We start from the raw sequence: 16,949 nt of genomic DNA, 5'->3' as shown, positions 1-16,949 counted from the left end.
GCATGTTCTGCGTGGGTTCCCTCTGGGTACTCCGGCTTCCTCCCACCTCCAAAGCCATGCACCTGGGGATAGGTTGATTGGCAACACTAAATTGGCCCTTGAGTGTGAATATGAGTGCGAATGTTGTCTGTCTATCTGTGTTGGCCCTGTGGTGAGGTGGCGACTTGTCCAGGGTGTACCCCGACTACTGCCCGAATGTAGCTGAGATAGGCTGCAGCGCCCCCCGCGACCCCAAAAGGGACAATCGGTAGAAAATGGATGGATGGAACATTCAAAATAAAGAAGTGCAGTTTTTTCCCCCATTTGGAAAAACTGGGCCGGGTGGTTTGTTTTGTTGTCTTATTTATTGCCAAAGTCATCAGGCATACTTGCTTGTTCGTCGTTCTGACTGGCTCATGTAGCTCATTTAGTTGTGAAGATAAAATAATCCCACACATTTGGCTTAACAATCAATCATACAGTATCATCTTTTTTTCTCTTAACTTTTGTTTGCTACTCACACGCGAGTCACAACTAGCGAGGAGATGTCCGTGTGTTCTGTGCGCAAGGTGGCGATCATGCCTGCTCAAACCGAAACAAAGATGGTGCATGACTGACAAGAAGTTTTGCGAGGCCTGGGCCGATATTTTATAAGTCAATTGACCGACGATAAATGAAAATGAAAGTCGCTCAGTTTTCCAGCATCGCTAAATTGCCATGTGCATGCTTCAAGAGCACTCACGCATTTTGTTACTTTTGGCGGCCGCGCGCATTTTTACCATAGCTGAATGAATAGAAGGGGGTGAATTATCTTGTCTTTAATTTGGTCTTATAAAAATATTGGCAATAACATCGGTTTTCGGCAATAATTGGTAGGTCAGTATATTGTCAAGTAAAATTTGTTATCGGCCCAGGTCTAGGCTTCAATCAGTTCATTTTATTCTACAGTCAAATAAACATGCTCAAATGCAGGGATCGATGCACTGAGTGAACCCTCTTGAAACCACTTTGAAAGCCAGGTACGAAGAAAAGAAACACACCGAAATAGCGAATTTAATGATGCCAGCAAACTTATCAGTTCATTGTCATTTGCCCTTCAATGATACATTTTTAATCCCCCTGGACATCAAATGTAATGTTTTTTTAATTCAATTCAAGGCCTTAACTATCCCAAAATCCATTGAATCACTTTCAATGCTTTTTATCAACCTGTTTTATGCCGTTGTATTTTATAACTGACAGGCTTAAATAAAAAAAATAATTAAAAAAAGTATAGAATATTAGTGTAGTATCGCGGTACTAATAAATTAAAAACAGTAGTCTCCTCCGTTTGAAAAATACGGTTTCCCATTTTTTTTTATTTGACGGCATGTCATGACATTGCTGGTTATATGAGAATAGGAGCATGTTCAGCAGCGCACAAACACGGAGTACTTACAAACAGACACTGTGTGTGGACAGAAAAGGGGGAATGGATGCATCTTGGCTCAAAAACTGAAGATAAGGGTGAAGTTCTAACACTGAAACACCCTCGGGAAGAGGTGCTTTAAGACAGGGCTAGCTAGCTAGCAGTAACATCCATCTGCAGTCGGCAGTGTTTTAGCTACTTTTAAATCACTAATCCTCACTTTTTACAGTTGGTCCCTCATAATGTTGACAAGTTATTAGAATGATAAATGCCACAATATGTTACTGCATATGTCATCAGATTAATTAGGAGCCTTTGTTTGCTTACTTACTACTAAAAGACAAGCTGTTTAGTATTTTCACTATTTTATCTAAGGAATAATAAATATATGTTTAATGTACTGTACGATTGTTTTGCTAAAATATGCCATTTTTTGTTGTCTCCTTTATTTAGAAAAGTACTGAAAAGTATCTAAATACCGGTATCAGGAAAACCCTAACCCCTAGTGGTTGTGGAACTAAATTACGGCATAGAGTTGTTTTGTCTTGAGTGAAACCAGGGAGTACCACAAAATTGGAATAAGTGTTTTGAACCGGACTAACATGGATATTTTGCTGCTTGTGGAAAATAAAGCTCGAATGATGCGAGAAATGAAGAAAAACAAAAGTTGCCAATGCAATGCAGGGGAGTACAACAAGAGATAGGGAAAATGGAGCAGCACACAAGACGAGACACAGGTGGGGTGCAGTGGGTAGTGTTGTGGGGCTACGTGCGTTTTAGTTACCTTACTGGATCTTTTCCAGCTCCTTCTCAAAAGCATGGTCTGTAGATGAGACAAAGCGGTTACAGAGTGCCCCCCCAGCAGGGTCAGCGGTTAAAGGGACTGCGATGTAAGGCGTTCAAGTGGTAGTGGTGACCCGGTGAAAAAGGGGTGGGGTTAATCAGAAGACTTTAGTGAGGCGTTGGTTAGTCATGCACGTGACTTTTACAACATGCACACACACCTACACTCAGGGTCTGTTTTATTCCATTTGCACACACTCTCTTCCAAAATACATCGACCGACAATTAGTGTCAGAACTACAGGTGGGAATCTTTGGCCACCTCACCATTCCATTCGGACTTGATTATTGGTGCGACTTTAATCGATGGATATTGATGCAGTTTTACATGTCTTTTTGTTTCACTAAATAAGCGTTTATCTTTTAAAAACAGTGTATTTGTAACAAGGCATTCCCATCACATTAATTAAGCACATGAAATGTGTGCAAAACTGGAACACAAGTGCCCTCAAATAAAGGCTGGTCAGATCTCCCATCGAGGTGTCTCGCTGCAGTCAGCGACTTTATTCACAATAAATATACTGATGTTTACAAATCCATTTTATAATCGTTCATGTCCGAATTGCCATGCATCGAAAAATCAATTATTTTTCCCTCCTGTTGTCAAACCCACAGAGAAAGGTGACCTACACTATATTGCCAAAAATATTAGGCCACCTGCCTTGACTCACATATGAACTTGAAGTGCCAGCCCATTCATAACCTATAGGGTTCAATATGATGTCGGTCCACCTTTTGCAGCTATTACAGCTTCAACTCTTCTGGGAAGGCTGTCTACAAGGTTGCGGAGTGTGTTTATAGAAATTTTCCACCATTCTTCCAAAAGCGCATTGGTGAGGTCACACATTGATGTTGGTCAAGAAGGCCTGGCTCTCAGTCTCCGTTCTAATTCACCCCAAAGATGTTCTATCGGGTTCAGGTAAGGACTCTGTGCAGGCCAGTCAAGTTTATCCACACCAGACTCTGTCATCCATGTCTTTATGGACCTTGCTTTGTGCACTAGTGCACAGCCATGTTGGAGGAGGAAGGGGCCCGCTCCAATCTGTTCCCACAAGGTTGGGAGCATGGAATTGTCCAAAATGTGTTGGTATCTAGGAACATTCAAAGTTCCTTTCATTGGAACTAAGGGGGCAAGCCCAATTCCTGAAAAACAGCCCCACACCATAATTCCTCCTCCATCAAATTTCACATTCGGCAAAATGCAGTCCAAAATGTAGCGTTCTCCTGGCAACCTCCAAACCCAGACTCGTCCATCAGATTGACAGATGGAAAAGCGTGATTCATCACTCTAGATAATGTGTCTCCCCTGCTCTCGAGTCGAGTGGTGACGTGCTTTAAATCAACATAAAAAACACAATATACATTTACAATTAGTGCACCAACCACAAAAACCTCCCCTTTTCATGACAAAAACGTCCCTTTTTCATGACAAAGAAAAAAATAATAAAAAAATGGTGATATAGTGTATGTCCATAATCCAGGATTGTTTACAATTAACTGTTGCTTTATTTTAGCACTAGAAAGAGAAACGTCAAAGCTGTAGGAGGTTGTATTGAACATGTAAATACATGCACACAAAACTATTTGTATTTTTATGTTTTCAATGTAAATAACATACTATTTGGAGGTGTCTTTTTACAAATTCAACAGATCCACAATGTGCAGCCTCGTTTCCATCACAGCTGGACGGATCCAAAATGGTGCTTAACCTAAATAGACTTTATTTGTTCTGTCAAGTGTGGACTCTCCCAAGTAAATAAGCAGCAAAATTAAGACATCAGATCAAACGGAATAAAGTATTTCCCCCATGACTCCGCCTTGTTCTGGGTCGAGCGTGCAGGGGTCCAATTAGACCGACAAATAATTGAGCAAAAATAACTGCGACTCACGCATCGAGATGGAAGAAGAGACCTCGGCGCTCTTTGAACATGGAACTTTTACTCCGACATATTTATGACGTTTGTGTTTGTGCAAGAACGCTTGCTGAGTTGAAGTGTTTCCACAAACGGCGCATGAATGGAGCCAGAACTTCCAGGTCAATACACAAAAACTGGAAGGAAAAACAAGAACTTTTTTTTTTCTTACCGCGTCTCTCATGTCTCCATCTCGGGGCGATAAAGTGACGGATATTTCCAGGCTGCCGAGGTTATGTTCCGGATAATGTGGGTCACTGAGGTCCAGGGAGACGTCCAGCATCCTGCAGGGAGGACATTAGGTTCACTAAATGCCAATGTGAGCTATGGTCTTACTCGCTAGTGCATTAGCTTGCAGCTAGAGATCGCCCTGAGTTTGTGTTTCCAAAGGTGGGAAAGAAGACAATGAGTGTGAAGGACAGAAGAAAAAATAGATGATAGTCATTGAATTAGAGAAAGAAATCATCAAAAACATGACCGAGCGAAGCAATTGGAGCGAATGACGCACCATGCAGACGCAGAATGAGTCCATAACGCCAGCCAAGGACATTAAAATAATATTTAAAGGTTAGAAATGTATCCAAGAAAATATGGTGAAGCTGCTGATGGTGTGTTTGACACACTAAATTACTTCATAATACCATAATACAATAATCTGATCTAAAATTATGTTTACATGTTAAAATTGTGCTTTTTGGGGGGGCCAAGAAGCAATTGATTTCCATTAAGAGCTCCGTCTTAGAACCAATAGAGGTTGTAAACTGTCCAGGTAAAAGATTATAGCAGGGTCTTTCAAAGTGTGGGTAGGCCTCCGAATGATTTCTGTTTCAGCTAAAGAGCCATATGTAATAATTTCATGCCACGTCATCTTTAAAGGCCTACTGAAATGAGATGTTCTTATTTAAACGGGGATAGCAGGTCCATTCTGTGTCATACTTGATCATTTCGCAATATTGCCATATTTTTCCTGAAAGGATTTAGTAGAGAACATCGACGATAAAGTTCGCAACTTTTGGTCGCTAATAAAAAAGTACCGGAAGTAGCAGATGATGTGCGCGTGACGTCACGGGTTGTGGAAGTCCTCACATCCTCACATTGTTTACAATCATAGCCACCAGCAGCGAGAGCGATTCGGACAGAGAAAGCGACGATTTCCCCATTAATTTGAGCGAGGATGAAAGATTTGTAGATGAGGATAGTGAGGGTGAAGGACTAGAAAAGAAAAAAAAGGCGAGGGCAGTGAGAGCAATTCAGATGTTATTAGACACATTTATTAGGATAATTCTAGAAAAATCCCTTATCTGCTTATTGTGTTACTAGTGTTTTGGTGAGATTATATGGTACCTGAAAGTCGGAGGGGTGTGGCCACGGGTGTGGTGACCGCCAGTGTCTCCGGTGGGAGGAAGTAAGAGAGTCCGCAGCTGTAGGAGGACGCAAGGTCTGCTCATGTCTACGGTAATAGGCGACTTATAACCACAATTTTCTCACCGAAACCTGCCGTTTGACATGTGGTCGGGAACCATGTTCGTTTGACCGCTCTGTTCCATAGTAAAGCTTCACCTTCAGGAATGTAAACAAGGAAACACCAGGTGTGTTTGTGTTGCTAAAGGCAGCTGCAATACACCGCTTCCCACCTACATCTTCTCTTCTTTGACTTCTCCATTATTAATTGAACAAATTGCAAAAGATTCAGCAACACAGATGTCCAGAATACTGTGTAATTATGTGATTAAAGCAGACTACTTATAGCTAGGATCGGGCTGGAAAAAAATGTCCGCCACAATCCGAGACGTCACGCACACGCGTTATCATTCTGTGACGTTTTCAACAGGATACTTCGTGAGAAATTTAAAATTGCAATTTAGTAAACTAAAAAGGCGGTATTGGCATGTGTTGCAATGTTAAGATTTCATCATTGATGTATAAACTATCAGACGGCGTGGGTAGTGGGTTTCAATACGCCTATAAATGGCCTTGATATGTGAAAATGCATTAACAAATCATCTTCTTTTCCAATACCTCTTTAACTGATGACAGTAGTTCAGCTCATATGCTCATTTCAGCCACGAAATCTTGTTATTGTTTTCATTTTGAAGGCCTTGTTACGTAACTTATTCATGACAAAGCCAGGAACAAAACCAGGATTTGTATCGTGGATAACTTTGAAATAGACTGACCATACGTCCTCTTTTCCCCGGACATGTACTCTTTTGCGGGTCTGTCTGGGCGAAGTTTCTTAAATGCCTCAAATGATATGAGTTGAGAAATTGTGTTAGATGTAAATATAAATGGAATACAATGATTTGCAAATCCTTTTCAACCCATATTCAGTTGAATGCACTACAAAGACAATATTTGATGTTCAAACTCATTAACTTTATTTTTTTTTTGCAAATAATAATTAACTTAAAATTTCATTGCTGCAACACGTGCCAAATTGGTTGGGAAAGGGCGTGTTCACCACTGTGTTACATCACCTTTTCTTTTAACAACACTCAATAAACGTTTGGGAACTGAGGAAACTAATTGTTGAAGCTTTGAAAGTGGAATTCTTTTCCATTCTTGGTTTATGTAGAGCTTCAGTCGTTCAAAACTCCGTGGTCTCCGCTGTCGTATTTTATGCTTCATAATGCGCCACACATTTTCGATGGTAGACAGGTCTGGACTGCAGGTGGGCTAGGAAAGTACCTGCACTCTTTTTATATGAAGCCACGCTGTTGTAACACGTGCTGAATGTGGCTTGGCATTGTCTTGCTGAAATAAGCAGGGGCGTCCATGAAAAAGACGGCGCTTAGATGGCAGCATATGTTGTTCCAAAACCTGTATGTACCTTTCAGCATTAATGGTGCCTTCACAGATGTGTAAGTTACACATTCCTTGGGCACTAATGCACCCCCATACCATCACAGATGCTGACTTTTGAATTTTGCGTCGATAAGAGTCTGGATGGTTCGCTTCCCCTTTGGTCTGGTAGACACAATGTCGAATATTTCGAAAACAATTTGAAATATGGACTCGTCAGACCACAGGACACTTTTCCACTTTGCATCAGTCCATCTTAGATGATCTCGGGCCCAGAGAAGCCGGCGGCGCTTCTGGATGTTGTTGATAAATGGCTTTCGCTTTGCATAGTAGAGTTTTAACTTGCACTTACAGATGTAGCGACAAACTGTATTTAGTGACAGTGGTTTTCTGAAGTGTTCCTGAGCCCATGTGGTGATATCCTTTAGAGATTCATGTCGGTTTAGATACAGTGCTGTCTGAGGGATCGAAGGTCACGGTCATTCAATGTTGGTTTCCGGCCATGCCGCTTACGTGGAGTGATTTCTCCAGATTCTCTGAAACTTTTGATGATATTATGGACTGTAGATGTTGAAATCTCTAAATTTCTTGCAATTGCACTTTGAGAAACGTTGTTCTTAAACTGTTTGACTATTTGCTCACGCAGTTGTGGACAAAGGGTGTACCTCGCCCCATCCTTTCTTGTGAAAGACTGAGCATTTTTTGGGAAGCTGTTTTTATACCCAATCATGGCACCTGCACACCAGTGGGATGTTCCAAATAAGTGTTTGATGAGCATTCCTCAACTTTATCAGTATTTATTGCCACCTTTCCCAACTTCTTTGTCACGTGTTGCTGGCATCAAATTCTAAAGTTAATGATTATTTGCAACAACAAAAAAATGTGTTTCAGTTTGAACATCAAATATGTTGTCTTTGTAGCATATTCAACTGAATATGGGTGGAAAATAATTAGCAAATCATTTTATTCCGTTTATATTTACATCTAACTCAATTTCCCAACTCTTATGGAAACGGGGTTTGTACATGTTAGGGATATAATTTCAGCAAGAAAGGGCATAAGAGATTCCTATTTTATAACACAGCAAAAATGTATTACACAAACATACTTTGGTAATTGTTTTATATTTATTTGTTTCATTAAATATGTTTCTTATTTAATATTTATTTATCAATAATTGTATAATTATTTATATGATCATATTTGTTATTTTATGTTCAGTATCTGTTGATACATTATGCTTGTTTATTAATGGGCTGTTTTTATTTAAACAATTTGTGTGAGAAGTGCTACATAAATAAAATGTATTTATTTTATTGCACATGCACAAGAAAAACATGGCAATCATTTATAAAGTTTCCAAAAGATGATGACCTAAATCTACATATCAATATTTTTTATAGCTCAACAACCTTGCACATATTCGAATGCAGCTGAGATAGGCTACAGCAACCCCCGGGACCCCGAAAGAAACAAGCGGTAGAATGGATGTTCGATATCTACCAGGAACTCTTTAATGCAAAGACAGCAAGGGTGTGTTTCTTAAAACTACCATAAGAGGGCGACACAAGACCGCGTATACTGGCACTGGAGATCCACACCTCTAATGTTAGTTTTTGAATTATTTAAACTTGTATTAGTAGATTGCACAGTACAGTACATATTCCATACAATTGACCAATAAATGGTAACACCCGAATAAGTTTTTCAACTAGTTTAAGTCGGGATCCACGTTAATCAATTCATGGTACAAATATTTACTAACAGCATAATACAGTCATCACACAAGTTAATCATCAGAGTATATACATTGAATTATTTACATTATTTAAAATCCGGGGGGTGGGATGTGGAGGGGGTTGGGGCGGGGGGCTAGGTTCTGTTGATATCAGCACTTCAGTCATCAACAATTATATCATGTGAGAAATGGACATTGAAACAGGGTAGGTTTGACTTTGTAGGATATGTACAGCCAGCAGTGAACATAGTGACCTCAGAAAGCCTAAGAACAAGCATATATATTTGATTATTTACATCCGATTATTTACAATCTGGGCAGGTGGGATGTGGTGGGGGGAGGGTGTAAATCTAGGGCTGTAGTTGCCTGGAGGTGTTCTTTTAGTGTGGTTTTGAAAGAGGGTAGAGATTCACTTTATTTTGTTGGGAGTACTAAAATTAGACAATTTAATGACAAAATAAATACCTCTGATGTTCCAGTGACTCCAAGTGGAGATATGCTGAGCCCATAAAATCATCCTGCAGTCCAAAGTCGTAGTCAAAAACCTCGAGAGACATAAAGCAGTAGAAAGTAAGGAGACAATCCGTAAAGCGATCCTCAACATGACTTTTGTACTTTCCAACTAATAAACTCTACCTTGACGTACAGAGGGTCCCGCAGGCTTTCCACCAGGATCGTTACTCTCTCATCCCACACTGGGTTCAGGTTCTTATGGATGGTCTTACTCCTGAACACCTCCTTACCTGCGATCTTGAACTTGACATATGGATCACTGGTTCCTAAGAGGAAATTAATACAAAAAAAAATTATATATATATATATATATATATATATATATATATATATATATATATATATATATATATATAATTTTTTTTTTTTTTTTTAAGAGACAATAAAAGACAATGGAAACCAACATAATACCAGATAATGTTATTAAACTATCAATAAAAAGTAGACATTATAAATGTCAATGTCAAATACGCCAGAGTGCCAAAAAAAAAAAAAAATTGCTGCAAGCCAAGGGCCTGACTGGTTCAATGTTTATCAAAACATATTAAAATGATTGCACAAAACCTATTGAAACAAGACTTACCAATTGTATTTATTGATTAAATGAATAATCCAAAATTTCTTGTATGGCCATGTCACTAATTTCAAGTGAAAACATTTTTCAACAAGCTCACAGACAAAAACAAACTTCCTTCAGAGAAAAATCACATGCCCTATACATTAAATGAATAAAGCAATATTGTCTTATGGCTCTGTCAGTTATTTCATGAGAAAACATGTTCAACAAGCAAACAGCAAACAAGTAAATGTCCTTAAAAAATATAATGTTTCTTAATATCAAGATAAATGACAACCTTTTTCCAAAACACAATATAGAATGGGAGATACAGTATAACAGGATAATGCATACATTTACCATTTGTTTTAAAAACGGTTACACAAAAGTTTTACCCTAAAACCAGATGTGACCAATCTAAGTCTAAGACCAGATGTGACCAATCCAAGTCTAAGACCAGATGTGACCAATCTAAGTCTAAGACTAGATGTGACCAATCTAAGTCTAAATGTGACCAATCTAAGTCTAAATGTGACCAATCTAAGTCTAAATGTGACCAATCTAGGTCTAAGACTCGATGTGACTAATCTAAGTCCAAGACAACATGTAACCAATCTAAGTCTAAGACTAGATGTAACCAATCTAAGTCTAAGACTAGATGTGACCAATCTAAGACTAGATGTGACCAATCTGGGTGTAAGACTAGATGTGACCAATCTAAGTCTAAATGTGACCAATATAAGTCGAAGACCAGATGTGACCAATGTAGGTCAAAAACCAGATGTGACCAATCTAAGTCCAAGACCAGAATTGACCAATCTAAGCCTTAAATCAAATGTGACCTTTCTAAGCCTAAAACCAGATGTGACCAACCTTAGTATAAGACTAGATGTGACCAGTCTTAGTCTAAGACTAGATGTGACCAATCTTAGTCTAAGACTAGATGTGACCAATCTTAGTCTAAGACTAGATTTGACCAATCTAGGTCTAAGATTAGATGTGACCAATCCAGGTCTAAGACTAGATTTGACCAATCCAGGTCTAAGACTAGATTTGACCAATCTAAATCCAAGACCAGATGTGACCAATCTAAGCCCAAAACCAAATCTGACCAATCTAAGTCTCAGACTAGATCTGACCAATCAAAGTCCAAGAACAGATCTGACCAATCTAAGTCTAAGACTAGCTCTGATCAATCTAAGTCTAATACTAGATCTGACCAATCTAAGTCTATGATCATTCACTGATCAAACGTCTTCAGAGACAGACCAAACAGTCCTGAGATTTAGGCATCAGCTAACTTGCTAAATATATATTTATACTATTACTGTGCTGCCCATTATGCTGTTACAAAAACAAAAAATACAATTGTACTTTTGTCCATTTAAAAGCAAGGACAGGCCCAGTGGTGACAAAAACAAAGTATTAATTTGAATGAAAAAAAAAGGACAGTCAAAAGAGCAGCAATAAAAACAAACACCAAAGCTGTCTAAATTTCTCAAAAATACAAGTATTTTGTGATGATGTGTTTAAAAGGTTGCAAGGTATATTATTGATTATTGATTACCTCCTGGCATTTTTAGCACTCTAATAAACGCGATTCATTCTGAACATTTTAGCTATATGTAGCCTGTATATTGACAATTGCATATAGTTGGCAAACAGAGGGGTTCGTAAATCCACTGTACTTGAGTTGATATAAACAAAGTTTAGCTGATGGACTGTAGCTGAAAATATGTCTAAATCATTGTTTCACATCAACTATATGATTTGCCTGAGAAGCTGGACAGGACAAAAAAAAAAAAATAAATCATTGTTTCACATAACATACCACACTTGTTAGCGAGCTAGCAAAGTAACAAGCTAACTCTCTTATCAAGTTGAGATCGCATCTTCCACATGCCCGACATAATGCCTCCACTTTAAATGTTCTCTTATCGCTGGTGTACTTCTATAAAAAACAGTTTGCTTTTCAAAATAAGCAAGCTACTTGTGTTTTAACAAGATTAAGGTGAAATGTTCCCACACATTACATTTCATCGTTGATATTTGTCGACAATGTGGACAAATAGTTGCAGGCCGATAATGTACATATGTTTAATCTATTGAAATTCTGGCCTTTTTTTTCCTACACTTTGAACCCTGCTAATTTATGGATTTTTCTCCACTGACGAACATAATGGAAATAATAATTCCAAAAAAAAAAAAACGCTTTAAAAAAAAAAAAACATCTTTTGGAATAGTTCGCTCACTGCTGGTGCTGCAGTACCCTTCTGTTTAGCTTTCAACCAGAAGTAAAAGATCCTTCTCTTCAAGATGTCCATAGCGTTTTTAAAGGTGTGGATTATTCATGCGATCTGAGCAACGTTTGTAAGTTTTACAATATGACTAAAACTATTTGTACTTACTAAACAGTCCCATGTGTGATGTCTGTTGGAGTGTTTTCTTGCATATTTGTACGTGCTATTGTAATCTAATCAAGTGAGCGTCGTTAGCAATAGCTAATCTGCTAACACGTTTATGAGTGTCTGTGTTAGTGTTATTAACTTATGATAGCATTCTTTTTGTATTGTTTCAGTTTCACAAATTCCTCAGTAAATCAACCAAAACGTCAACGTGGAGTTATCGAGTCTGTTTAGCTGATTGGAGAGCTAGTTCCCGCAGCTAGTGGGTCCATGACAATGACTTCGGTTTTGTTTGATCAGCCATTTCACTGCTGTGTTACAGACACCGTTTGGAAACAAAGTATGTAGATAAACATTCACAAAATCTTTCTGTGTGTATTATTAATTTTGCAACGTATATATCTGCGGCTTATAGTCGGTGCAGCTAATATATGGACACATTTTTTTTTTTTTTTAATGTAATGGGTGCGCTCTATAGTCCAGAAAATACAGTATGTCGCTTTATGTTAGACTAATATAAACATGACTGAAAAGAACCCTGCATTGATCCGTTTGACTGTTTGATTGTGTGCCTGCTACACACCGTGACCAAAGTGATTACCATAGAAACGGTGAAAAGGCGAATCCTATTATCAAAGCAGCCAAGTGTTTCCTAGGAAGACAGCAACAAATAGATTGCGCCTTGTAGACAAATATGTGCCATCTGGTGACTGGCTGAAAAAGATACTAAAGTTAATGTAAAGAAGAGCCTTTTTCAGTATGCAGACAATGCTGTTAGTACCATCTTGTTTCTAACTTTGGAAAAAAATAAATAAATAAATTAATTAATTAATTAATTAATGCTTGTTCACTTCCTGTCACCAAAAATATGCTTTTGAGCCAAGCATCCACGCAAGAAATCATTGAAGTTGTTTTGGGGCTGAAGTTGCAAAAAATATTTTGGAAAAATGGGGCAGAACTACTTCCTGACTATTATCATTAACCTACTCAGTGGCCCAATGGTTAGAGTGTCCACCCTGAAGTTGGTAGGTTGTGAGGTAAAATCCTGGCTGAGTAATACCAAAGACTATAAAGATAAGACCCATTACCTCCCTGCATGGCAATCAGCATCAAGGGTTGGTGTTGGGCATGGGTGTCAAACTCTGGCCCGCGGGCCAATTTTGGCACGCCGTGTAATTTCATCTGGCCCTTGAGGCAGTGTCAAATTAACATTAAAGCTGGCCCGCTGGTATTATACAGCGGCGGGTCCGCTGTAAACTGCATTCATCGCTAATACTCATACTTCACAACCCTCCCAATTTTCCCGGTAGACTCCCGTTTTTTCAGTGCCCCTCTCGAAAATCTCCCGGGCAACCATTCTCCCGAATTTCTCCCGAATTCCACCCAGGCAACAATATTGGGGGCGTGCCTTAAAGGCACTGCTTTTGGCATTCTCTACAACCTGTCATCACGTCTGCTTTTCCTCCATACAAACAGCGTGCCGGCCGAGTCACGTAATATATGCGGCTTTTCACACACACAAGTGAATGCAAGGCATACTTGGTCAACAGCCGTACAGGTCACACTGAGTGTGGCTGTATAAACCACTTTAACACTGTTACAAATATGCACCACACTGTGAACCCACACCAAACAAGAATGACAAACACATTTCGGAAGAACATCCGCACTGTAACACAACATAAACACAACAGAACAAATACCCAGAACCCCTTGGAGCACTAACTCTTCCAGGACACTACAAAATACACCACCCGCTACCAACAAAACAACAATTTTATTTTCAAATGTATTAGCCTGCGGAAAAAGTTAATGTTGATATTTACCTCAGAAGGCTGCAAATAGAAAAAAGGGATTCATTTTTTTATTTAATTTTTCTTTAATATGCCATTGATATTTTTTCGTTTGTTTTCTGAAAGTTGATTTTGCACTATTAAGTTATATACGCGTTGCTTGTTCCATATTCAGTGTTAAAGCAAATCAACGTAGCAAACTGAGCAATGATTAACGTTTTATTCATGCACTTTCTTTTGCTACTTCAACGCTTGAATGTTTGATTCATTCATTATTATTTTATTTTCAAATTTATTATTAGCCTGTTGAAAAAGTTTATTTTGATCTTTACTTCAGAGGGCTGCAAATAGAAAAGATGCATTAAATTTTTACTATAATTTTATTTCATATGCCATTGATATTTTTCAATTCTTATTGTTATTATTTGAAACTCGATTTTGCATGTCACTATACAGTTATATAAGCCTTGCTTGTTCAATATTCAATGCAAAACTTGTTTGGGTCCCAATAAAAGGTTAATTTGTTCAACCTTGGCCCGCGGCTTCGTTCAGTTTTAAATTTTGGCCCACTCTGTATTTGAGTTTGACACCCCTGGTGTTGGGGGTCAAATCACCAAAAATGATTCCCGGGTGCAGCCACCGCTGCTGCTCACTGCTCCCCTCACCTCCCAGGGGATGGAACAAGGGCATGGGTCAAATGCAGAGGACAAATTTCACCACACCTAGTGTGTGGGTGTGTGTGTGTGACAATCATTGGTACTTTAACTTTTTAAGTTTAATTCTTACGGTGTATGCCAGGAGTGTACAGCATGGCCTGCAGCTTGTTTTTTCTTGGCTTTCTACAGACACTAACACATTTTGGATCAGAAAACAATGACAAAAATGCAATTTCCCCCTAATACCAAAATGGCTGTGGACCTGTGCGTCTTTGACGTGGTGTTTGATGAACATATGCACGCATTTCTTGCCAGATATGGTAAGATGTAGTGTGCTAAAGCCCTGGTGTAATAACGATACTAGTATTAAAGGCCTACTGAAATGAGATTTTCGTATTTAAACGGGGATAGCAGGTCCATTCTATGTGTCCTACTTGATCATTTCGCGATATTGCCATATTTTGCTCAAAGGATTTAGTAGAGAACATTGACGATAAAGTTCCCAACTTTTGGTCGCTAACAGAAAAGCCCTGCCTTTACCGGAAGTCGCAGACCATGACATCACCCATTGATGGATCCTCACATCCTCAAATTGTTTTTAATTAGATCCTCCAACAAAAAGAGCTATTTGGACCGAGAAAATTACAATTTCCCCATTAATTTGAGCAAGGATGAAAGATTTGTGTTTGAGGATATTGATAGCGACGGACTAGAAAAAAAACAAAACACAATTGCATTGGGACGGATTCAGATGTTTTCAGACACATTTACTAGGATAATTCTGGGAAATCCCTTATCTTTCTATTGTGTTGCTAGTGTTTTAGTGAGTTAAATAGTACCTGATAGTTGGAAAGGTGTATCCACGGGTGTCTTGAGGCCAGTGTCTGATGGAAGTCGACGGCAGCTGTATGGACGGCACAAGCTCAGCTGATCTCCGATAAGTGGCGACTTTTTGCCACAATTTTCTCACCGAAAACTGCTGGTTGCCAAGTGGTCAGGATCCATGTTCGCTTGACCGCTCTGATCCATAATAAAGTTTCACCTCCGGGAATTTTAAACAAGGAATCACCGTGTGTTTGTGTGGCTAAAGGCTAAAGCTTCCCAACACCATCTTTCTACTTTGACTTCTCATTATTAATTGAACAAATTGCAAAAGATTCAGCAACACAGATGTCCAAAATACTGTGTAATTATGCGGTTAAAGCAGACGACTTTAGCATGTGTTGCAATGTTAATATTTCATCATTGATATATAAACTATCAGACTGCGTGGTCGGTAGTAGTACGTTTCAGTAGGCCTTTAATAAAGAATAAAAAATAACATGACTTGATTAAACTACATTGTATTGTTTTTTGTTACGTCTTGCTGCATGTATGGACCCCAGGAGGCAAGTGCAAAAAAGAAGCCCCTTGTTATTAGGGAAAGGCAGGTAACATAAAAACAAAAAGATGTGCACCTGGGAAGTGCACAATCAGAAAACAGGCGTAAGAAACGCAAAAGGTTGGAGACACAAAGCAAAAAAACACAATCCCAAAAAGTGTCCGGATTGGCAACCAGGGACAGGTGACGCAGCCAGAACTCAGACCAGAGGAGTGGTGGCAAATGGAGGCGAACAGGATGTGGAACAGAAAATACAAGCGCTGGACAGGCTATAAAACAAACTACGAAAAAAACTACTGTAAATTCCAAACTATAAGCAGCTACTTTTTTCCTACACTTTGAATCCTGCAGCTGATAAAAAGGTGCGGCTTATTTATGGATTTTTCTTCGCGGATACAAATAGTCTTCAAAAAAAGCAAATACACTGTGGGTGTGCGTTATTGTGTGTACTTTGACACAATCTTTCGGACGAGGTAGACACTGAGCAGTGTCCTTACATTGAATGCTTTCAACCGGAAGTAAATGCGCCGTTTCGTCTTTTAGCTGTCCATAGCGTTCCACCTCATGGATTCTTCTTTCATCGTGTCAAGCAACGTTTGTAAGTTTTACAATATAATTAAAACTATTTATATACTAACTAAACGATCCCATGTGTGATGTCTGCAGGAGTGTAATGAAGCTACCGTCGTTATCATTAGCTAATATACTAACACAAGTGCCAATGTTAGTATTATTAAATTACAACGGCATTATTTTGTATTGTTTCAGTTGATGACAGCAAATAATTTTTTGGAATCTGCTACCAAACGTTAATCTGGTTAGTTGCCCAAGTTGAGACACTTTTGACGCTGTGCACCCTGTATAAAAGACATCCTTGCACAAATGTGTACTCAGGCCTTGAGGCAAACAGAATGAAGATAGATGGTTGAAAAAACACAGACAGGGAAGCCACAAATCTAAAGA

At 38.9% G+C, this 16,949-nt stretch overlaps 1 protein-coding gene across 6 annotated transcripts in view; it reads right to left on the bottom strand.

The window, feature by feature from the left end:
* Positions 1 to 16,949, bottom strand: part of LOC133556373 (multiple C2 and transmembrane domain-containing protein 1-like) — a 439,257-nt gene that overhangs the window by 262,976 nt on the left and 159,332 nt on the right. For 5 of the 6 annotated variants that reach the window (XM_061906234.1, XM_061906235.1, XM_061906236.1 and 2 more), the window contains exons 3-6: positions 9,319 to 9,461; positions 9,148 to 9,227; positions 4,315 to 4,426; positions 2,172 to 2,210 (exon numbers count right to left, since the gene is read on the bottom strand). In XM_061906234.1, the coding sequence (XP_061762218.1) occupies positions 2,172 to 2,210; positions 4,315 to 4,426; positions 9,148 to 9,227; positions 9,319 to 9,461 (374 nt within the window). The remainder of the gene's footprint in view (positions 1 to 2,171; positions 2,211 to 4,314; positions 4,427 to 9,147; positions 9,228 to 9,318; positions 9,462 to 16,949) is intronic. The other variant, XM_061906238.1, reaches the window with a different exon arrangement.

This window comes from Nerophis ophidion, linkage group LG07, assembly GCF_033978795.1.
Source record: "Nerophis ophidion isolate RoL-2023_Sa linkage group LG07, RoL_Noph_v1.0, whole genome shotgun sequence".
Taxonomy (NCBI): Eukaryota; Metazoa; Chordata; class Actinopteri; order Syngnathiformes; family Syngnathidae; genus Nerophis; species Nerophis ophidion.
This window is presented reverse-complemented; position numbering and strand designations above follow the sequence as displayed.